This window comes from Narcine bancroftii, chromosome 8 (assembly GCF_036971445.1).
Source record: "Narcine bancroftii isolate sNarBan1 chromosome 8, sNarBan1.hap1, whole genome shotgun sequence".
NCBI classification, from domain to species: Eukaryota; Metazoa; Chordata; class Chondrichthyes; order Torpediniformes; family Narcinidae; genus Narcine; species Narcine bancroftii.
Genome location: NC_091476.1, coordinates 4,005,615 through 4,030,795, shown reverse-complemented (window position 1 = coordinate 4,030,795; position 25,181 = coordinate 4,005,615). Strand labels below are relative to the sequence as shown.

The 25,181-nt window shown below is 40.2% G+C and overlaps 1 protein-coding gene across 13 annotated transcripts in view; it reads left to right on the top strand.

Annotated features, from left to right (window-relative positions):
• Positions 1-25,181, top strand: part of rxfp2l (relaxin family peptide receptor 2, like) — a 94,930-nt gene that overhangs the window by 36,259 nt on the left and 33,490 nt on the right. For 10 of the 13 annotated variants that reach the window (XM_069892706.1, XM_069892701.1, XM_069892703.1 and 7 more), the window contains 7 exons: positions 2,907-3,053; positions 9,345-9,425; positions 9,683-9,788; positions 12,457-12,528; positions 14,978-15,049; positions 17,939-18,010; positions 23,922-23,993. In XM_069892706.1, the coding sequence (XP_069748807.1) occupies positions 2,907-3,053; positions 9,345-9,425; positions 9,683-9,788; positions 12,457-12,528; positions 14,978-15,049; positions 17,939-18,010; positions 23,922-23,993 (622 nt within the window). Of the gene's footprint in view, positions 1-2,906; positions 3,054-3,457; positions 3,533-4,096; positions 4,158-9,344; positions 9,426-9,682; positions 9,789-12,456; positions 12,529-14,977; positions 15,050-17,938; positions 18,011-23,921; positions 23,994-25,181 lie in introns of those variants that run through there. The other 3 variants (XM_069892707.1, XM_069892705.1, XM_069892697.1) reach the window with 3 other exon arrangements.

Here is a 25,181-nt window from a genome sequence, read left to right as displayed (position 1 = left end):
AAAATGTCCTAAGAACTATCCAGCATAGATTCCACAAGAGAAGGTCTGATTTGGAAGATGATATTAAAACTCATTGAAGTAACAACAGGGGAATAAACGGTATCAGAGTGGAAGTAATATTTTGAAACTGATGCCCCACAGAAGATGAAATGAAGAAGTATAGACTTTATTTGATGTTTTTGGTTTTTTTTGTGGAAAATTATGAAAAGATTAAAAAAGACAAAGCATGTGTTTCTTGCTAACGGACAATGGACAGCAAATAAAAATCAAAAGCTGTGGATGCACAAAATTGAAATAAAAGCAAAAAAATTTTAGAAACACCCAGCATGTCTGACAACATCATTATTTAAAATGTTAACATTTTAGTTAACATCTCAATCAAGTGAAACTGAAAGTCTACAGATGGTGTAATTGTAGTAAAATCACATAGAAATACTGGAGGAACTCAGCTAGTCTTTCAACATCCATAAAGATATATTGTTGATGTTTCTTCAAGGAATAAGTAGAATGAGGCAGAAGAAGGAAATCTCAGAAAGTCTCGGAATTCAGACAGTGCCGGCTGGGGGAGGAATCCAGACCAACACAAGGTGCTAATTGGATATGATAAGGGGAGAGGTGAGAATTTATCATGTCTGTGTGAAAGGAGCCAGGGAAGGGAGAAAGAGCTGGAGGAAGGCAACAGAGAAGAAGTGGAGTGGGGGGGGGGGGGTGGGTGGGAATGGTTTTGACAAAGAAGTTGATGTTAATGCCATTGGTTGGAGGGACCCAGTTGGAAGATGAGGTGTTGTTCCTCCAATTTGTGGGTCGTCTTAGTCTGGCTGTACATGAGACCATGGATGGTGGAATTGAAATTGGTAGGCCACTGGGAGATCCATGCTATTCAGGGGGTTAACATTTCAGTTAAGACTGATAAGATGGAGTTTAAGACAAAATGTTAACTTTGTTTTTCCATAAATGCTGCTTGACATGCTGAATGTTTGCAAATATTGTGTTTTTATTACAATGGATAGAAACTGAAATACACAACAGGGTTAAAAGGTTGTATGTGATGTTATGTATATTGCAAGTTCCTGTTTCACTTTAAGGGTTAAAACAGGCTGCAAACCATCCACAGCTCACGGACTCACAGGCACCATTAAGTGATGACTATAAACAAAGTAAATGCTCTGAAAGAAGACAAAAGAACAATGGCTGTTCATTCAGGAAAACAGATGGGACACTTACAGAGAGATGTGATCACGAGTCATGTGTTTGGGACACTTAAAGAAACAGGTTTCATTATTGATCAGGCAGTCATCTGATAAACACAAAGGTGAATAGCTTTGTGTGAAATGGACAATTTTGTTGATTCTCCTTGTCAGGGGAATTATTATTAAACCACCGTCACCATTACAATGATTATTTTGATTGACCCATATCTATGTAAAGGAAGCAGGGTCATTCCTGCATTTGGATTGTGACCATTGTGATGGTCATTTTGTCTGACCCATGCCTAGGTTTCGGAAGCATCGTAGAAGTCACATATTTCATTTCCCCTATGCAAGGAAGAAGTGAATTTAGACAACCATTTGTATGAAAGGATATTTCTCTGGAAGCAACTCAACAAGGATTCATGAGTTTTCAGCAATCTGATCACTCAGTGACTCACCTCCTTCATAATTACTTCAGAGCATCAATTTAAACATCTGAGATTCACCATAGGATTTGTAAAACTAAACTTTGGGAAAGACTTTCCAGAATTTCCCCTAAACTATAATGGTTTGGGTAATTCCCCCCCCTCCCCACCCACACCCCCCCCCCACTCAATACACACACATTAATAAATATATTGTTTTAAAAATAACACTGTCTTGGTGAATTTCTTTTGCTGCTGGTTTGCGACGTAAATCTGAATCTGATCTGATCAGGTCTGGAGCAGTAACCACAGTTGTTCATTGCTCACACTAAGGGCTTAGGAATAATACATCAACGTGTATCGATACTACTAAATTGGATTGAATAAAGAGAACAATTGCAACAAAATAAAGGAAATCATCATTAATCGAGGCAAAAAAGACTAGCATTTTTGTAGCATCTTTCACTTTCTCAGTTGAGAAATTATATGAGCCATATTTTTATTGTAACATAATAACACATTAAAAATGTAACGTACATGATACACTTCAACTTTTGACTGCGGTAAGACAAACAGAGTCACCATAAGCATTGCCCAGTGCCCCTAAACATAGGAGAAACAGAATGAAAAGAGAGTCCCTTCAGAAACTCCGAGTGTCCGTGGATTCACCTCCAGTGCTTCTGCAGCTGCACAGACTCCAGTTCAAATTATTGGCCACCTGAGATTCAGATCCAAACCTCTGATATCGTCAGGAAGCTTTTAGCACTCGAAACCCTTCTTTCCCTCAGGACCCTCTTGAATCCTGGTTCCGATACCTGGCTCCCATGAGCCAGTCTTCAGCAGCCCACAACCTGTGTGAGAACTTCAACTGCACCTTGTGTAGGCCTTTCAACTGTGGTCACTGCCCTATTGGGTCATCTCTATGTTCTCGTTCTTAAGGGAGGGGGTGTTCTCCCCATTTCTGGTACTCTGCACTGGTCTGCTGCTCCACCAGAGTCTGCACTCCCTCATGGTACACTGCCCAGCAAAGGCACCACCATCTTGGGCAAAGACCCCGTGGTTGCATGGTGAAGCTCTGTTCATTTGAAAACTTGCAATACCAGAAAGGTATCGTTAATGGTGAGTATAATAAATAAAACAGCATAATTAATGGTTGTTAAAGATGGGGCACATCATGATTGAAATCAAAAACAATTTGCAAAGTCATATTTGTAGAGCAGTCACTAATGAATTAACTGAGAGAATTCAGGAGAAATTACAGAATTTGATTTTCACTGTTTTCTCATTGCAGGTTGCAAAGTGATTGGTCCAGATTATCTAACCGTGTCCTGCTCTGCTGGCTACTTCCCATGTGGTAATCTCAGTATGTGTCTACCTCAGCCTCTTCAATGCAATGGGATCAAAGAGTGTGAAAATGGAGCGGATGAAGGCAATTGTGGTAGGTGTGATCCAAAGTAAGACTGACTGTGGATGCTGAGGTCCATGTGAATTGTGTCTGAAAGTATGTCCTGAAAACAAGTTATAAAACAGTTTAATATATAATTTCAGGGCCAATATGATAGATGTACATTCTGAAAAATCTATGGCAAAAATTAAAAACTTGCAATATTTCACCACCTTTTGTTTTCATGAACTCACAGATAAAGAACTGTACTGCAAAGAAGTGTCCTTGCTAACCGTGATATCAAGCTATGCTAATTCCATTTATTCATATTAATCCTGTATTCATTCCTATCCAACTATCTGTAAAAATGTGTTTTAAATGCTGTAATTGAATCTGCCTCCACCAGTTTGTCTGGCTGCTCGTTCCATCTGACCACCCACTCACTTTGTAGAAGAAGTGCCAAGTTAGAGCATGCTGGAGCATTGATGTTGTGCATGAGAATCCGATGATAATGAAAGGGACAGCTGAAACTAGTGAGTGTTAAACATTTAGATCAATAACAAACACTGTTCTCACCTTTTCCTCAACTGACTTCCAAAACTATTGTAATGGAAAGTAATTCAAAACAGCTAGTTAAAAAAAATTCTCAAAAATACAATGCATGTTTCGAGAGCTACTGGATTCTTACGCTGCTTTTCAGCAGTTTTGGAGAATATATTTGTGGATTCATAGAGACTACGTTTCCAATTTCTATTGTCTAAAGATGACTAGCATCAGGGTCCAACCACTGTTTGGTCTTATTTTATTCCCAATCAGTAGATCACTTAGATTTGGAGATAAACAAATCATTTGGAAAAAAAATCCTTGGAAGAAGCCATAGCCATAAATTGTCACTTTTTTTTTGTTGTTTCATCACCAGGGACATCCCCAGGGCCCAACTTCACAGTGGGCTATATGGTTGAAAGTAGTTGGGACTGAGCTTAGTCATTCATTGCCTTCAAAGAGAAAGGTGGATTCTACAAATGGTGTGCAATCCCAATTTCCAAAAAGGGCTCCCTTTTAATAAATTGAAGAGCCTTTCTTTCTTCCGGTTGCAGGAAGTCTACGAGGCATTGGGAGGAGATTACAAAAAGCTCATTTTCGGAAGGGAAGCCATAAGTAAGTGGTGTTTCAAGGGCCTTAATTACCTTATAACCATGATTGGAGGCCAATAAATGCAATAGCAAATCCTAAACCTAACACCACTGGCCTCATACAATGAGTCCAAATGAGTCACCTACAAACAATCACGAACCTCACATCCATATGTTTGATCACAGTATTCCGCCTAACTGCTACTCACCCCCAGATTTCAGAGCTTCGACACAATGGCAACTATTCAACCAAGGGAGAGACAGCACCCAACAAACGTTCCTGTGTCTTTCAGGTTGGCACATGAACAGTACGAGCAGCAACAGACAAATGGGGCAAGTGCATTCAATGGGCCACTACCCTGAGAGGGCATCACTTTTGTTAATGGAGTAGCTATTGCAGGGTGGCTCACATGTTCTCCACCTCTCTCTCATTCCCATTCCTCATATGATCTCTTATTTAAAAAGCTGTTGTACAGTTATGCATGTCTGGCCTCAACTCTTATGAACCTCTTCTTATCCCATCTCTCAAGAATTCCCAGTTAAGTAAGCAACTGTGACTGAGCATCAAACAGTGCTGAATCGGTCATCCACGCTGACGTTTCCACTCATTATCTCAGATGCTGACACTGGAAACTGCAGAAGTCTGCATCTCTACACAGTGAGCTATTGAGTAGTATTCTCCTCTGTCAGGGAGAAAGGATTCATTGGTGCACGACCAGAGAGTGACACAATCTGCTCTGACAACCTTAGAGGAAGACCTATTTTGGATAACTTATTGAGAAAAGATGAACTTAAACAACAAGATAGGTGGTGGATTGGCAGACTTGACTTGAAGCATTCAAGGGGAGTACAAGATTTTGAGAGCATAATTAAGGTAGACAACTAGCACCTTTTCCCCAGAGAGGGAATAGCAAACACCAGAGGACATCTGTACAAAATGAAGGGAGGAAAGTTTAGGGGAGACATCAGGGGTAAGTTTTTTTTACACAGAGTTATGGGTGCCTGGAATGCCTTGCTGGGAGTGGATGCTGAAACATTAAGGGCATTGATGAGACTCTTAGACAGGCAAATTGATGAAAGAAAAATAACGGGTGATGAAGTAGGGAAGGTTGAGTTTTTTTTTGGAAAGAATATATAGGTCAGCTCAACATCAAGGGCCTGTACTGTGCTGTAATGTTCTATGTTTTAAATTCTAAATGGTAAGAGCTTGGGATGTCTACCTCTTACCTTGCACATGACTTGGCCGGAAACCTCATCGCTGAGCAGTGGCATGCCAGCTATCAATTTCCTAGTGATCGGGGTAAAATGTTGCAAACATCTGTTGGTTTCATCGTCACCATTTATTAGCATTAGCTTTTATTCCCCAATTAATGAAATGACATCAGTATATGTATTACTCCACTGTACTGGTTAGATTTAATCATGACCCCAAATTAATTTTCCAGGTCTCTGGCCATTAGTCTAGTAACTTGGCCACAATACATAGCACCTCCTACTGCTGTACACAGTGGCCTCCCAAAACAATTTGTGTTTAATGCAACAGATAGGATGAAGTACCTTTGTATATTTTATTTCTTGCATCTGTAACTGTTCTTAATCTAAATCCTTCCAAATAGTATTGCTAAGTTTATGGAATTTTCCCCACTTTAAACACATCCAAATATACTCAGCTTTAATTGAGTTCAAAGTTTTCGGTGATGGGAGCATGGCAAGATGGCATAGAATGAAGATGTATATTCCACCTTTCCCCAGCTGGATTACTAAATACCTCATTTTAAAAAAGCATAAAAGTGGTTAAAAATAATATTTACAGTTGTTTAAATAAAAGCGATTTATGATGGCATCTAATGTGAAAAAATTTAAACCTCAACTTCAGAAAAAAATTACCATACAAAAGTGTGGAAGAATTGAGGCCTAGCTGCATAGCTGAATCCACGGAATTGTCGTTGGGAGTCTCCAAACCTCAGAGGACTCCAGCCCGTTCGAGTTTAACCTCGGCACCGATCTGCCTCCGCAAGATGGCGCTGACACTTTGGTGAGCTCAGCCTTTGCCGACCCACATTCACATGAAGCCGTGCATGCGGGTGGCACGGCTGACAAGGGGACCCGTGAACCCGCGACCTCGCTGGGTGGCCCGGGGGAACGCAGTGTAGTGTCAGAGGACGCTCCTGCGCGTCCGGCGGCTTTGTCTGGATTGCGTGGGGCATCCCGGGTCCGAGAATTGCTGGATAAAGTATGGACTGTGGGGGAGCCCGAACACCGATGTCCCGAAGAGGTCGGGGTGCCAGCGTCGGGTGTCCAGACCCGCAGCTGTTCAGCTAAAGGATCTACGATGACTGAGGAAGAAGAGGAACTTATCTTATTGGAATTTGTCCAGGAGGAGGAGCCTGCAGTTAAAAGAGGCAGACCTCAAAAAGTGGAGGTGGCATCTGGAATGGATTCAGTGTTTACTGTTTTGGAAGGGATTCCTGGTCGAATGCACAATATGTCAAAACAAATATCACCACAGGTGAATCAAGGATTTATGGAGATGAAAATAAAAATACCCTGTGTGATGAAATGTCAACTATGAAACAAGCAATGACTATAGTTAAGAGTGATATTAACAGATGTATAAAATCAGTTGATACTGTGCAAGATAATTTTAAGAAAATTGAAACAGCCTTTTCTGAGTGTCAAAATCAGGTGGAACGTAATAGAGAAAAAATGGAAAAAGTGCAAGGTTCTTTTGTAGATTGGGGATTCAAAAAAAGAGATATATTGAAGAAGATTGATTCGCTGGAAAATCAAAGCCGAAGGAATAATGTGAAAATAGTTGGTCTTCCAGAGGACATTGAAGGTTCTGATTTTTAAGCATTGGATCCCAGAGGTGCTGGGTAAAGAGCTTTTTCCTGAAGGCTTGGAATTGGATTGGACTCATAGAGCTCTGAGAAGAAAACCACTTCCAGGACAAACACCAAGAGCAGTCTTGGTTCATTGTTTAAAATACCAAGATAGAGAAATGATTCTACGTATGGCAGTACAGAAAACATGGCAGAATCAGTCTCCATTAATGGTTCAAAATAACAGTTTTTTTAATGCCAATTTGAACCAAGAGGTTATTAGAAGATGAAGAGAATTTAATATGGCCAAAGATGTTTTGTGGTGAAAAGGCTGTAAGTTTGCTTTTTCAATCTCAATTCTTTGAGAATGATCATGATGCTTTGGTTTTTGCTAATTCTTTGCTGGAACTGCGAAGAAATGGGTGTTCTCCTCCGTTGTTTCCTAAGAGGAGGGTAAATGGAAATGGAAATTGACAGAATGGAAAGAAAGAAGAGTTGACACAAAGTCTTCTTGATGGTGAAGATCCAGAGCAGTCGTTGGGCATGGAATCATTGGGCTGAATATATGGACTATATTTTGTTTAATTAAATAATAAATATGTATCTGGCTGGGGGGGCTGGATGACACTGAAAACTTTGATAGTCATCTGCCGCTAGTGGGTTTACCACACCCAGATTTTTAGGGTAGTGTTTATTTTTGTGTTTTTCTGTTATTTATTTTTTCTTTGAGGGTTTTTTTTTAAGAATTATAGAGGGGAGCATTATTTTATAGTGTGTAAATATATTAATAGTTAAAAAAGATGTCTAAATTTAATTTTGCAACTTTTAATGTTCAGGGATTAAATAATCCAATTAAGAGAAAAAGAATATTGGCTTGTATTAAAAAAAATGAAAATTGATATTGCTTTTTTACAAGAAACACTTTTGACTGAAAAAGAACATTTGAAATTGAAAAGAGATTTGGGTTGGTCATGTTTTTTCTTCTTCTTTTAATTCTAAGGCAAGAGGAGTAGCGATTTTGATTCGTAAAAAAATTACCATTTGAATTGGAATCTTCAGTGGGGTATGCTGGCAGAGTATTAAGAGTGAACTGTAAATTTTTTGTGGAATCTTTACGCCCCTAATATAGATGATGAGTGGTTTATTTCAGAAGCTTTTTTACTGTTAACTCAAGATAATGAAAATGTCTTAGTTGGTGGTGATTTTAATTGTGTTCTGGACCCTTTATTGGACAGAAATCAAAAATGTATAAGGAAATCAAAGATGGCAACACAAATTAATGTGTTAATGAAAGATTTAAATATGGTGGATATTTAGAGAAAAGTTAATCCTACAAAGAAAGATTTCTCTTTTTATTCTTCACGACATGATTCATTTCTAGAATTTATTTATTTTTGATATCAGCACATTTACAAGGTGGAGTATTATGAGCTGAATATAAAAGTAGAGTTATATCAGATCATTCATTATTACTTTTTTCTTGTGAAAGTTCAGAGGTAGTACGTCCATCATTTAGATGGAAGTTTAACGCAATGTTATTGAAAAAAAGAGTTTGTTACTTTTGTTAAAGAGCATATCTCTTTATTTTTGACTGAGAATGTTAATTCTATGGATAGTCATTTTGTAATATGGGATGCTTTAAAAGTTTAAAAGTTAAGAAACAATATATGGCAGAAAGTTTAGAGTTAGAAAATAAGATTGCTAAGTTGCTAAGTTGCTCATGTATTGGAACTTTTCTACATGCCGTTTCGACTTGTGTTAAAGTTCAATAATTTTGGCAAGGAATTAAAATAGTTTTGGAAAAATTATTTAATTTTATATTAACATTAGATCCAACAATTTTTTTTGTTGGGAAATTTGTATTCATTTAGGGGAATGGGATTGGACAAAATTCAAATTGCTTTTGTACATTTGGTGCTATCAATAGCGCGTAAATATGTTGCTAGTACTTGGAAAGATGATGCTGAGATTAATATATCACGTTGGCACAATGAATTGAAAGTATGTATTGTCATGGAAAAAATTACTTATAATTTACATGATAATTATTCTTCTTTTGTTAGTGTGGTCTCCGTATTTGAAATATATGCATTTAGATATACTTAGAAATGTTATTAACATATATAATATTTTCTTTTTATATATATATAATCTATATTTATTTTTTTGGACCCCTTAAGGGAGTTGGCTGAAGGGGTGGGAGGGTGGAGTGGGTGTTAATGTAAAAATAAAATTATTTCTATACTGTATGTTATGTTTTTTTTCTATCTTTTAAATAAAGTTTGAAAGAAAAAAAGTGCTTAATTTTGGTGATCTAGTACTGCATCTCAGGACTGAAGTATTAAAATAATCGGCACCATTAATCTTTACATATATTTTTCCAATTTCAGATGACTTAAGTGGCTGGCCTCAGATTATGGATTGGTATGTGACACAAATTATTCTTCAGGGCATTGAAGAGAAAAATTGTGGTGAGTAAACTGATATTTAGCTTTATACGAAAAATAACATTTTATGGCCTAGAAATCCAGGAGCTTTTATTTATTTATTTATTCGAAATGCAAATAGATTTCAGATTGGGCTTAACTATTTAAAAGAAGTATTTCATTTTCCTCCACTGGATCCTACTTGATGGACAGTAGATCTCCTCCAACCAAACAAGGGTCTATTTAATTTATTTACAATGTTCTGTAAACCAATTTACTTACAAACTTATCTTTCTTTGCAGCACTTAAGATGTACCCAAAACAGTGCTTGTGTCAAGGTGCAACAGTCAACTGTGAAGACATAGGGCTTCTCACCCTGCCAAAGTTCTCTTCCAATATACTTGTCCTGTAAGTAATTTTAAAGTGGGAAAATTATTCAGGAGTGGAATAACTTGTGGGAATGTTTATTTTCCAGCAAACAGTTCTTCCTTGTGTCCAAGGGCATCAAAATGCTTCATTTAAGCAGTGTCCTGGGTAAACTTGTACCTCTCACTTTGTTCGTTTTAGATTGGTCACAGTGTTCGAGCTACCGAAAGAAAATAGACACCCACACTGAGAGCAGTTCAGTTTATACAAATGTTTATTACAAATTCAAAAGCTGATTTCAAACTACAATATGCAAGCCCTTCCCAATTAGACTTATCAACGCTTGGACTGGTCCCAACTGCCGAAGCGAGGCAATGTCCGCACACTTGGAGTAGGTTGTCGGGGCGCTGGTAGCAGCTTCTCCACCTCCCCCGACCGGGACGTTAGCTGGACTCTAGAAGTTCTTCTTGCTGACAGACGTTTCCACCCCTCAGAGAGTCTCCACTTCAGCAGTGGGACCGTGGCTTATATTACCCAAAAGTTGTTTACTCATAGCTTATCTCTTTTTTGAATAAATGATTTAATTATCTTCAAGGTCTCCTGACAGTCTGCGACCAACAAAAAACAACTGCATCTCTGGGCCTCATGGTGGAATTTAGATGTATCTACTAATTCATATGCATCCTGGGCCTCATGGTGTAAATTAGATTAGGTCTCCCTTCTTGCAAAAGCTGGTCTAAATCCTCCATTACAAGCAGCACTAGCTGGAAGAGTTGGAATTAAAATAACATTTAGTAAGATTATTCAAATTGCAAAGGTTAGGTTTGTGTAGATGCGTAATATATCTTAATAAAGTTGGTAAGCCGCTGGTGCAAATTTTGTATGCAAATATCATGCCAGGGTGTTATGGATTTTGCTTTAAAAAAAGATGGGATCTCATCTTCTTGGTTGCAAGGTATTCAAAATTCTTTTGTTGTTTTATACATAAATACACAAAAAATTTTCCATGGCAGCCATGGGAAAATTTTGTGGATTAAATTGTGGTGCGCTGTTAACCAGAATCAGATACACACAAGGTAAAGTCTGTACAACAGGCTTTAATCCACAAAGACTTCCACAGAGCCAGGCTTGCTGTAGTTGCAGTAACTCTGAGTGAGCTTCGGGAGGCTGGCATAGGCTTATATCCTCCTTTGGAGGAGTGAAAACATCCGACCGGGTGTTGTCCTGTCCCCTTACACTCCTGCAGGTACAGAGGTTGTCCCCTGCAGTAGGCCGGTGGTGTACCACCACATTTCTAATCTCTATAACAATTTAGAAAGCTGCTAACACCAGAGCCTCTTCGGGAGCCCTTTTCGCCATTGGCACCCTCATGTATCCCAATCCTGATACCTGGTGCTCACAAACCCCTGGAGTCTGCGACCCTTGTGGTCTGCTGACAAATGTGGGTGCTGTCAGCTTGGGCACAGACCTCCTTGAGTTCACTAATGTTCAAAGAAATGCTGCCAGATCCTTCTGCAGGCCATTTAAAACCTGAACGGACCTGTCACCATGATAACCAGGTAGTAGAATCTCATGGAGAACCAGGTAATAGGAGCTCCAGAGAGTCACACGCCCCATTCCTCCGCAGCACTGGCATTTTTTAAGAAACATGATTTGTTCATGACAATAATTTCTGATTCATTTTGATATTAATGGTAAAGAATGTCTTTAAGGGAGCAAAGTAATTCAGTGGATTATTATGATGTACAATAAAGGTGTTATCATGCAGTAGTATATTATGTGGGGCATCAAATGTTGTTGAGAAGAGAGAGGAGCAAGAGTACGAAGTAATGATTGAAGATGCAAAAACTATTGAGGTAGTGATAATGGAAAATTTAAACTGCTCAAAAATTGAATGGGACAGTGATTGGTCAAAGGAATGTTCTTGATATTTCCTGCTCTCCCTCGAGATGTTGATGAATGTGATCCTTTGCAAAGAAGTGATTAAAGTAGAGAAATTTACAGCCAGGGAGTACATTGGGAACAATGTTCACACTATGATAAGGTTTAATTCTGGAGAACAAAGAAAGAGCTCCCTGAAACAAACATAGCTACCTGCAATCAGGATAAGGTCAGCAAAACGCAGAGGGATTTGGATAGAAGAATTGAAGTCCAAGAATGCTGGCTGGAAAAATAACGAGCAGTGGGAATGTGTGTGTAAGAGAGAGCTGCGGTACAGGTTAGGTACATTTCAATAAGAGGACAACCAAAGCTTGAACTTCTGGTTAGTGCAGAAAGTGACACAGATGTAAAAGATCAGTCATAATACTGAACAGCAGAGCAGGCAGGAGTATTTGCATAGTCAATCCTTGCTTCAGTTCCTTCTGACCTCCAGACCTTTGCAATGCTCTCTCCCAGAGTGGAGAAAACAAAATGCTTCATTTCAGAGATGAGTTGAGAGTGTTTGTCCTTTACATTGGAAAGAATAATGAAAAGTCTTAACATATCCGTGGAAATATCAGGGTTGAGAATGTGGATGGTTGACAACAATTGACATGATGAGTTACTTGACTCTTCTGTTGAAATGTTTGTAACGATATTGATCCTTAATCCTGTGAGAGCATACCAGTTTGGAACATTGGCTCCAGATAAGAGCTCTCTGCTGTTATAAATGTCATTGTAAATAACATGAACCATGTATTTAGAATGGATTTTGCATCTCTCCATCTAGAAAACTAAATTATAACAACATAACAACTCTCACAGATGAAATGTTCATCAGATATCGGGAACTGGATGTATTGTAAGTATTTCTGTAACAATGGACTCATTAATTAGTCACTGGAAACCAAATAGCAATTGACACAGATGATTGTCAAGATTCATACATAGAGGGTGACCACTAATTTAAGGCACATTTTAAAAAATTTGATGTGCCACCTAATTTGCACCCAATTAACCTCTCACCCCATATATTTTGAACAGTGGGGGGAAAACCCATGCAGATATGGGGAGAACATGCAAACTCCTTATAGAAAGTATAGGATTTGAACTCTGGTCCTGTTGTGCAAACCGCTACATCAACCATAGATGGTGAAATCTAAGCAAATTGTAGTCTAATTTTGAAACCATGCAGGAGCTCCCAGTTGACCTAACTTAAGGAAATCCAACTTTATTGTAAATTATCTCACTCATATTTAAAGCATTTTTCAAGGTGCAGGTTGTATCTCTTTAATCCAGCGATGATGGGAACTGGCCATTGCCAGACCACAGAAAATGCTGGAAAACAGAAATTGACCCCCTAAGGGAACCCCCTATGTAACCTATTAAAGGTCGAACAAAGCTTAAAACAGGAAATACTATGGGGCACCACAGTTGGCTTAGTGGTTATTGTAACGCCTTTACAGCACCTGCGATTTGGACCAGATTTCGAGTCTCATGCTGCCTAACGGTGGGAGATTCAAACATGCTGGACCATGGGAGTTGCCAGACCAGAGCGTCAGATGAGAGAGGTTCAACCTGTATTAATAATAGTGTCCAGTGATGTCCATTAATTACCAGATACCATATATTTTCCATTAGTTTCATTATGGATGGTGTTCAGATGAATATTTGATGAAATGAAATAATTTTAGTTAGTTTATGTGGAGTGATATATATCAGTCATAGCTACACAAAGCAGACATTTCTAGCATATGGAGAAATTGGTTTAAAACCATTCTCAAGATATAACCTGGGGCTGCCTCTACAGAAAAACGTGCCACAGTCAATTAAGATGCTGACATGATTTGGGTGGCTAAATATATGCTTATTAGTCTGCCTTTATGGAAGAAATGTGTAAATATCATTAAAATGTAACATTTAATGTACCAAATCAAAGAACAATCCAGATCAGCATTTATCCTCTCCTCCAATCTACCATGAAGCTTTTCCACTCATCCACTGGAGAATACTACATTGTCAGTTGATCCTGCAGCACATCCTTTTTAAAGAATATCTTATTTTTGATTTTCCATTACTAAACCAGCAATCTACATATATATATATATATATATATATTATATATATAATATACACGATGTTTCTCCCCCTCCCATTTCCATCCCCCCTCCAGAGAGATAAGGAGAAATTGAGATAACAAGAGAGAAAGAAGGAAAGAGAGGCTAGGTGTAGCGTCAGCTTTTCCAGTGTGTATCCATCGAAGCTGTGGAGCCACCCCTTGTAATAGCTACTTTTCTTGGACCATCTATTGGTGAATCTCTATAGGTCTTTTTGTCGGGGTGTGGCTTCAATCATTCTCCTGTGTACTTCAGATATGGCCGCCATATCTTAACAAAGGTGCTCTGTCCATTCCTAAGATTATACTTTTTTGCATGGGAATACATCTCCTGCAGCACATCCTTTAAGTGTTGACAAGGTCCTGTTGCTGCCTCAACTCTGCCAAATTACTGACTGCTATTAGGTTTAGTTTGGTAACCAGCCCTTTCACCCATGAGTCCATGCCTCCCAATTACATCCCATTAACCTACACCCCTGGAAGATTTTGAAGGGGGGGGAAGGAAACTGGAGCAGCCACGCATACACGGGGAGAAGGTACAAATTCCTTAAAGACAGCACGGGATTTGAACCCCAGACCTGATTGCTGGCACTGTAAAGGCTACGCTAACCATGCCATGCCTACGGTAGCACAACATCCAAAACCGCCAGACCATGCTGACCGCACCCTGTGCTACTGTCTCTCAGTGTTTCAAGATCTGATATCCACGTTACAAATAGCCTAATGCTGTTTATGTTGTGGCTTAACATTGTAATTCAAGTGATTCATTGCATTGCAAAGTTGACTCTTAGCAAATAAAATGACCATAAAAGTAGACCTTCCTTAAAAGAATTTATCCAAGACCCATGCACTGCCATATAGAGTATGCCATTCATTTCTGACCCTAGAGACTCTGGAGGATGTGCACGAACTTGAAATATTGACTTGAATTAAGATATAAAGATCAACATAATCGTACAAGATTGAATACTGGCCATCTTCAATAGATTGCACTGTTCCCAAGAAAGCAAGTTTATTCAATTATTTCACTTTAATCACGTCTTATGAAAATATTTGGAGTGTGATTATCAACCACGACTAAACATGTATCTTCACAGTAATTCATTCATCGAAACAACCTCTTTGAAAATCTAGATGTTGACTGCATTTTCTTTTGGCTTACTTTTAAAGTTGATTTCTGACTTTTATTCCAAAGGATGTTGCAATTTAACTCCATTAGTTCCATATCCAGAAAAGCCTTTTTGGGACTCTTCAATTTGACAAAATTGTAAGTATTTCAAGGACGAACAGTTTATCGAATCAGCCCACTCCATTCTATCTTTTTCATTTATAGACCTGCTTGGCTGCAGCAAGTGAGAATTTTGGTGCATCTGTACACTGTGCTTACATAATGACAATAAACTCTCAACACATCTCAGATGAACAATAAACAGTATTCTTCCTTGTGTATAAACTATTTAATTTTTTCACAAGGTTCAATCTTGTTAAAATTTTTCTGTGGCAGTCAGCGGACTAAGATGTTTTTTTTTCATGTGGATCTGAATCCAACGAGATAAAGTCTCCATTTGGAGATTCACTCAGATGTAGCTGCGATTAGAGGGTGTTTTTAAATAGGGAGAGGTCAGAAGGTTTGGCTCTTTGTTCCCCAGAGTGTAGGAGGCTGAGGGGTGATCATGAAGAGGTTTATAAAATCGTGAGGTGCATGGATGTAATGAATGATCACAGACTTCTTCCCAGGATAAATCTAGAGGTCATAGGTTTAAGGTGAAAGGGGAGATGGACCTAAGGGGGTATGATTTGACTCAGAAGTGTTGCATAACAGGAATAGGCTGCCAGAGGAAATGACAAAAGTGGGCATTTATTTGATTTTCCAAAGACATTTGGACAGATTTATAGATAGGAGGGGCTCAGAAGGACAATGACCACCATCCACACCCTCTTCCCTCCAACAACTTGATTTCGAACTCCCAGTGGCTTGGAAAAGCAGTCAACATACAGAACCCCACCATGCTCTCTTCACCATCACTCCTATCAGGAAGATTTACTAGACAACTCTGATTAACCGAAATGGTTGAGACCGAGCCCATGTCTGATTGATGGCTTTTTTTGGAGAACTGGTCATTTTTTAAAAACAGTCCAGTAGCAACAGCAAATCACTTGTATTAGTGTATAAACAACAGCAAACAACAAGGGAAGGCTTTTTAAGCATTAAAATAATGTTTAATTCTCACCAAAGAAATGCTGGCTGCAATGCCTCTGCCAATCACCAAGACTTCCCAATGGCTGTCGTCGACCCCCAACTCATCCCAGGCACTGTCACCAATCCACGTGTCCCCGCTGCCACTGCAACCGATCCCCAACACATCACTGCCACTGCCGCCGATCCCCGACATGTCCCTACCACTCCTGCTGATCTCCAGGGAGGCTTCCCAGGCTGGTGGAACACTCACTAGTGAGTTGGCAGGCTCTTGTCTACCTGGACACCAGAGCTCCTGTTGGTACACTCAAGTCCTGACTCTGAATCCTCACATAGGCCTAGTGGAGTGTGGTGTGCGTGTGCGGTAGAAGGCCGAGGAGAGGGTTTGGAATCTGCATTGGGAGCTCTGGTGTGCCAAGGAGGGAGGGAGCGAAGGGAACATCACTGAGCTCAAGGTCTCACTCCTGCCCAGGCAGCCACTCTCCTTGATGATGCCCAGAGAATGGATTCTTCCAACCGCTTGCAGCTGGGAGACAGCGGCGTGCAGTTTCAGAGGGAAGAGTTGGAGAAAAAAGCCAATAGGGGAAGGTAAAGAAGAAATGGAAAGAGAGATTCTAGATTCAATTTATTACCATAGAAATAAAACAGTTTCATATAATTTATTTTTACCTGCTGCGAGGCAGACAGATTTGCCACTGACAGAAATTGCCTAAGTGCTTCTTACAGTCAGAAAGAGAGAAGGAAAAGAGAGCATCCCCCCCCAAGAGTCACCGAGGGTCTGTTGATTCCCCTCCAGCAGTTCCACAGTCTCCACAGCCACACAGTGTCCAGTCCAAACCATCAGCGACCCGAGCTCCAGATCCAAATCTCCGACAGGGTCAGGGACCCTTTGGTGCCCTCAGCACCTCCTTGCATCCTGGTTCCGATACCTGGTACCCCTCCAGCCGGTCTTCAGCAGTCCACAGCCCGGCGTGAGTCTCCCGACAGGCGTCGTCAGCAGCCCACAGATTCCACGAGTTCCTCGCCTCAAGTCGCCAGCAGCCCACCGCATGCACTGGTCCCCTAGCTGTGGAGCCCCCTCACTGGTTCACCACCGTGGTCACTGTCCCATGGGTTATCGCCTCTGCTGTCCCTACTCAGACAGTGTGTGATCTTCCCATCCTCTGGTGCCCTGCTCCAGTCCTCTGCCTCCCATGAGTCTGCAGCCCCTCATGGCTGCTGCCGAATAGTAGGCTGCGCCATCTTGGGCACAGACCCGTAGTTGTGGGATTTCAAATAAAACCCCTGTCGGCTCCCTCAATGGGCCATTCAAAGCCTGTCCGGAGCTGACGGCAGATGACTGGGTGGCTGAACCCCATGGGAGCGTTGCATCTCCGCTTCCCCGTTCCCCGTGGGTCCGCGGCAGCACTGCCGCCTACAGTGGCTCCAGCAGCGCCGCCATCTTTAGATCAGCTATATTTCTAAAAAGAGGGAGCTACCTGAAATGAGGACAGTGGTTCTAATTTCATGTCTTTTCAACCTGCAAGGTCAGTTTGGCTCCAAAATAATTTCAGATAAATAAGGATTTCTGATTTGTTTCGAATATCCCCATTTATCTGAATTTTAAAAAATATTTTAGATAAATTAGTGTTTTGGAGAATGTGATTTTGGATAATTGGAGTTGTACTGCATGAGATCGCACACCACCAGATTCAAGGACAGTTTATTTCCTGACTCATGAATGAACCCCAAAATATTAAAATTATGTTGCCTTTGCTCGGTACCACCGGACCTTTTTCCTCGGATCTCAGCCAATCACTGGCCTTTAATAAATATTAGCAAAGCAGCCTGTTGTTTGTGAGATCATGCTAACTGTTCATTAGTTGCACCATTTCACTTTGTCATTCAGTAAGTATTTAGTGTAGAGCATTTGGAGTCTTCTTGTATTCATGCCAAACCTTTCTTTATTCTTTCCACCAGACTTCTGAGTCACAATCGAATCATGGTCCTGGAGCCTGGAGTGTTTCAAGACCTCCATCAACTTGAGTGGCTGTAAGTCCAGACGGTCCTTTCATGCTCCATGGAATGCTTTTCCTAATATAGTTTTATTATCTTATTTCACACTGCAAAGTCTTCCAGAATTAAACAAAGGATAAGACCACAGAGAAAGATGTAAACATGAAATATTGCTTAGAGATTGGCAGGTGTTTTCAGAATGATGAGTGATCTACAATTCAGAGAAGTTATGTTCTTCATTACATAGAGAATTAAATATGAGAAATCCTACCAAAAAATTGAAATATTTATTTTCCTTTTAGGTTATTTGCCTTCTTGTGCATGCTGGAGATTTCCTCTCCTCTACTCAGTGTCACTCAGTGTTACCCATATCCCATACGAATGTTCACTCTGAGCATTCTTCAGGCAGCCTGTGGTACGAGATAGCAGAGAAATCAATGGCTTGTGTTCCATGGAAGATGGGTTTATAATCTCGGTTATGTCTTCTCACTATCTCAAAACCAGGAATGATCAGCATAATTGATAAAATGAATCAAGCCTACTCTCTGTTTTCATTGTATCAGCAATTCAAGGCCAGTTAGGCGGTGAATAGTTCAAGGCCAGTTAGGTGGTAGATAGGGTGGAACAAAGACATTGTGTGCCTTTTCTGGTATTACAGCTGGTATCAACAATCTGTTCCACACACAACCTTTCTCATGTATGATTAGGTTTGAAGCTTATCCTTTGTGCTCATCTCATCAGTCTCCTCATAACTTTGCTCCTTGCTGATTTAGAAATGGTAGAGAAACTATGATTAAGGTGGCATAGTGGTTAGTGGAACACTGTTACAGAGCCAGCTACTGTGACTGGGGTTTGAATCCATGCTGTCGGTAAGGAGTTTGTACATTCTCCCTGTACCTGTGTGGGTTTCCTCCGGGTGCTCCAGTTCCCCCCCACCAGTCAAAAACATATCGGGGGTGTAGATCAATTGGGTGTATGTGGGAGGCACAGGCTCGTGAGCTGAAAGGGCCTTTTACCTCGCTGTATTTAAATTTAGAAATTGTATTGAGAGTTGCTGTCTGTCTGCACATACACATTTTTTTGTGACAACAGCGGAACAGTTCATTTGTCAGGAGACACAAGAATCTGCAGATGCTGGAATATAGAGCAAAAACAACAATCTGCTGGATTTCAGATTGCTTTTTTTTCCCTCTCTGATCATTTGTCAGGAGTTTGGCAGATTTAGCTAAGATCCTTCTCCAAGTATGTAACAATGTTCAATATGAGTCGGAAAAATTAAAATAAAATATTCCAAAAAAGACAAGCATTGCTTGTCAGGGAAAATATTACAGCGGTGCCTAGGAAGGATAGATTAGAGGGCATATCCACGGAGGCTATTTGGGTGGAACTGAGGAGTAGGAAAGGAGAGGTTACACTTGTAGGGGTGTATTATAGATCACCCGGAGGGGACCGAGACCTAGAGGAGCAAATCTGTAGGGAGATAGTAGATATTTGTGATAAGCACAGGGTTGTAATTATGGGAGATTTTAATTTTCCACATATAGATTGGGAAACACATTCTGTGAAAGGACTGGATGGGTTAGAGTTTGTGAAATGTGTGCAAGATAGTTTTTTACAACAATATGTAGAGGTGCCGACCAGAGAAGGAGCAGTGTTAGATCTACTGTTGGCAAATGGGATGGGTCAAGTGACAGAGGTTAGTGTTGGCGAGCACTTCGGGTCCAGTGATCATAATGCCATCAGCTTCAATGTCATTATGGAAAGAGAGAAGTCAGGGCCAAGGGTTGAGGTTTTTGATTGGGGAAAAGCTAGATTTGAGGAGATGCGAAAGGACTTGCAGGGTGTGCATTGGGACAATTTGTTTTATGGGCAGGATGTAGTAGAGAGATGGAAGTCTTTTAAAGATCAGATTTTGAGAGTGCAAAAGCTTTATGTTCCTGTTAGGTTAAAAGGAGGGGCAAAAGGTTTGAGAGAGCCGTGGTTTTCAAGGGATATTGGAAATTTGGTTCGAAGAAAAAGGGAGGCGTACATTAGATATAAGAAGCATGGAGTTAAGGAGATGTTTGAAAGATACATTGAATGTAAGAGGAATCTTAAGAGAGGAATTAGGAAAGCTAAAAGAAGGTACGAGGAAACTATGGCAAGCAAGGTGAAAACTAATCCAAAAGAGTTCTACAAATATGTTAATGGTAAGAGGAAAGCGAGAGACAAAATTGGTCTCTTAGAAAATCAGAGCGGAAAACTGTGTGTGGAGCCTAGAGAAATGGGGGAGATATTGAACAGTTTCTTTTCTTCAGTATTCACTAAGGAGAAGGATATTGGGAGATGTGAGATAAAAAAAGCAAATTGGGTAAATATGGGGAATATAGAGATTACAAAAGGTGTAGTTTTAAGGCTTTTGAAGAATATAAAGGTGGATAAGTCTCCGGGACCAGACGGGATCTTCCCCAGGACATTGAGAGAAGTGAAGGAGGAAATAGCAGAGGCTCTGGCGGTAATTTTCCAAATGTCATTAGATATGGGGATAGTGCCGGAGGATTGGCGCATTGCGCAAGTGGTTCCGTTATTTAAAAAGGGTTCAAGGAGGAAGCCTGGCAACTATCGGCCTGTAAGTTTGACGTCTGTGGTAGGTAAATTAATGGAGAAAATTCTTAGAGATAGTACTTATAAACATCTGGATAGACAGGGTCTGATCAGGAGCACTCAACATGGATTTGTGGGAGGAAGGTCATGTTTGACCAATCTGATTGAATTTTTTGAAGAGGTGACTAGGAATGTGGATGAGGGTAGCGCTGTGGATGTTGTCTATATGGACTTCAGTAAGGCCTTCGATAAGGTACCACATGGAAGGTTAGTTAGGAAGGTGCAGTCTTTAGGTATAAATTTTAAGATAGTCAAATGGATTGAACATTGGCTGAAAGGGAGAGGCCAGAGAGTGGTAGTGGATAATTGTCTGTCAGGTTGGAGGCCGGTGACCAGTGGTGTGCCTCAAGGATCTGTATTGGGCCCATTGTTGTTCGTTATATACATTAATGATCTAGATGATGGGGTGGTGCACTGGATTAGTAAATATGCAGACAATACTAAGATAGGTGGAATAGTGGATAATGAAGAAGGTTTTCAAGGATTGCAGAAGGATTTGGGCTGCTTAGAAAAGTGGGCTGAAAAATGACAGATGGAATTTAATGCTGATAAGTGTGAGGTGCTTCATTTTGGTAAGAAGAATCAGAATAGGACATACGTGGTAAATGGGAGAGCATTGAGGAATACAGAAGAGCAGAAAGATTTAGGAGTAACGGTACATCGTTCCCTGAAGGTAGAAACTCACATGAATAGGGTGGTGAAGAAGGCTTTTAGTATGCTGGCCTTTATCAATCATTGCATGGAATATAGGAGTTGGGAGGTGATGTTGAGATTGTATAAGACGTTGGTGCGGCCTAATTTGGAGTTCTGTGTGTCGTTCTGGTCGCCTAATTATAGGAAGGATATAAACAGAGTGGAGAGAGTGCAGAGAAGGTTGACCAGAATGTTACCTGGGTTTAAGCATCTAGAGTATAGGGAGAGATTGGAGAGATTAGGTCTTTATTCTTTGGAGCGTAGAAGGTTGAGAGGGGATTTGATAGAAGTATTTAAGATTATGAAAGGGATAGACAGAGTGGATGTGGATAGACTATTTCCATTAAGAGGAGGAAAGATTAAAACAAGAGGACATGAGTAAAGAATCAAGGGGCAGAGGTTTAGAGGTAACATGAGGGGGAACTTCTTTACTCAGAGAGTGGTAGCTGTGTGGAATGAGCTTCCGGGAGAAATAGTGGCGGCGGAGTCAATTGTATTATTTAAGAAAAGGTTGGACAGGTCTATGGATGAGAAGAAGATGGAGGGTTCTGGGCATTGTGCAGGGAGGTGGGACTAGAAAGGGGTGTTTGGTTCGGTGCGGACTAGTAGGGCCTAATGGCCTGTTTCCGTGCTGTAATTGTTATGTTAGTAAAGATCCTTCTCCAATTTTAGAATAGCTCAGCAATCTTGTTTGGGCACCAAAGGATATGAGCCTCAAGGATAAGGAAGCTCTGAGTGTGAGGCTCAGGAAGAGAATAAATAGGCCTGACTGTGAGAAGGGAACACAGTTTATTAACGAACTTGGAATTACTCAAATTTATTGCACCATGTAGCATATTATTAGTGGAGCTGTCCATATCTGATTCATGCAATTTAGTTCATTATTTTATCTTGATGGTCCAAGGTATTGAACTTTTGGATAAAATCTTCTCTTTGGAAAAATAGCACATTATAGAACATCCAGTACAAATCCTTTGGTTCATAATGTTGCGCTGACCTATGTAAATTTACTTTAGGATCAATCTAAACGTCCCTCCCTCACAGCCAAAATCCATTTTTCATAACCATGTGCCTATCGAAGGGTCGTTTTAAATGTCCCTATTGTATCAGCCTAAACGTCCACTCTCAGCAATGCGTTCCAGTCACCCACCACTCTCAGAATGAAAAATTGAACTCTGACATCTCCCTTAAACTTACGGATATGGACCTTAAACAGATGTCCTTTGGTATTGGTCATTGCCACTCTGAAAGAAAAGAAGCTGGCTGTCCTCTCTGTCTAATCCACTCATAATCTTATACACCTCTTAAGTCACCTCTCATTCTCTGTTGCTCCAAAGGAGAAAGCCATAGCTCACTAAACATTGGCTCCACTCCATGGGAATGGCTTGCCTACAAAATTTGTGCTGCTGGAGAAAATGTGCATTAGTAGACTTGGGTACAGTGGGATGGGATGACAATACTTCTCCAGGTCACCCATGCTTCCCCTTGGCTTAAATGAGTAGCAAAATAATTATTAAATAAAATCTCTGCACAAACAGTCAAGGAAATACTGTATTCTATAATTTACAATGCAGAGAATACACACCAAACATTTTGCAATGAATTGCAAGTGTAATTGTGGCAGGTGTACTGGGAACAGACTGAGTACATTCTAGCCACCTTACCTGTGTAAGGAAGTCAAATTTACAAACTGTACTTACATCTATATCTATTAAGCTCTCATTGAAAAGCTCTGGTAAAGACAGAATAAGATTGAATTCAGAACCACACATTTTTTGTGACATCCATCTTCATCTCCAGCAGTTGAGATACATGTTGAAAAATGAAACCCTAGTTGGTAGCACATAAGTATTAAGGTGTTCTTCCTCTAAAATTGATTCCATTGACTAAATAACACATTTATTAGCATGACTGATTAGTCCACATTTCTAACTGCTAATTCTTTGTGACTAAACCACACACAGATAATTGCAATGAGATTCTATGATGATCTCTTATGTTTGGTTTATCGTGAGTTTAACGAACAACCCATGCTATCATGAGAACATAAATACAATCCTTGCAATTTGAGAATGTATTTCGAATGATTCAAACCAACCATGATACTCTATACATTCCTAGCTTACTATTTTTGCTGAATATATTTGGCAGGACTGTAACTTTGTAACTGTAGTCAAGTATGAAGATTCATTATGTCGATTTACAGCTGATCCCCAACGCATTATATCTCTTTTCGAATGAAATGCATGTACATATAGAACACCAATACACAGATGCTTAGCCAGTTACTTAGTTATCAAGACTTGGGGCACAATATCTCGCCAACAGTCTTCATAGTGTAATTTTCGAAACAAAGTTTTAATAATAAAAAGTGTGGTTCAAATGGAAAGAAAATAATAATGCTAACTAAATATTATACATTTTAAAAGAAGACTCTGTGACTTTTGATCCAAAGTGTTTCCTCTTCCAGCCACATCAGTTCACACATTTATCATTCAACCAGTTTCAAATTTTGGCTTTGCATTTGGTGTGTGTGCCAGAAATCTGTATTTTGTAAAGATCGAGAAATGTTTCAGAGTTTGTAATGTTGTCCAAATTCTTTCTGTTGCAGGATCTTGGACAACAACATGATAAGCAGTGTCACCCTGAAATCCTTTGTTGGCCTGAAATCTCTCTTCTTCTTGTAAGTAATTAAGAGCAAACATTTAATTGTGAGAAATCAGTATTACATTCTGAAACTTATTCATGAACTCGGAATTTGTTGGCCTTCATTTGTCCAGAATAAAGAGGGTCTTTGATTAGAAATTGTTCAACTTTCAGACAACTTGTCAGAGGATGTTATCGCACACAGATTTTTTAAGGCAATACTAGTTTATCTGAAATGAAATTCATACGGTGTGCAAAACCAATCTGCAGTGGAAAATGAACTGTCACTACTTCTGGTTAGAACCCATCGTCAAGATCAAGTACAGAGGGGAAATGGCCAGTAAAACTGCGACAAGATGGGAAGGGTTAGACTGAGGCCAAGAGATTAGTGAAGGCGGAGGGTGAAAGGATGATAGACAGATAGGGAGGGTAAAGGTGGAGTTGGGAGACATGGACTGTTGTTTGGCATGAGCTAAAGGGAGGGCAGGCAAGAGAGAGAGGAGAAAGAGAGAGGCAAGAGGAAAAAGGGTGTCATGGGATGAAAAGTGGAAGCACCATCCACCCAACAGCTGTCCCTGGCTCCACCCGATGTGACTCCACCTGCTCCCTTTACTCTTACTTCCCTCTCCCTTTGGTACCTGCCATTCAGCTGCCACTATCTCCCATCTCCATTCCTCACCCTCACCATCTGACCTTCACGCTTCACCCCTCACACCCCTTCCTATTGGCCATCTCCCCTCTGCCTTTGCAGCTTTCATAAAGGATCCGAACTGAAACATCAACAGTTATTTTGCTCGACCTGTTGAGTTCCTCCTGCAGTTTATTTTATGCTTCAGATTCCAGCATTTGCAGTCTTTCATGAGTTTCCATTTTCTGTTGTCTACAACATGTTTTTGACTAGTCATCGCCTATTGTCCTATTGCAATCAAACAGCATTCAAACGATTCATTCATAAGCCTCATTGTTAAAAGGAAGACGGGGAAGGCAAAAAGGAGCAGTTATGCGGAAGAATTCTTAGCCAATCTTCAAATTAACAGAATGATTACGTTTATTTTTTTGTACCTCGACACAACCCAAAGTGAGAGGCAGTTTGATTTTGACTGGGAACATCTGTAGCCCAGTCTGCAGCCAGGGAGGGGAGCTGAAAAATTAGATGCCACTGATCTGTGTGAAGAAATTCCGGGAGGATAGGATGTTGGGAGTGGGTGATGAAGCGATGGTGGAT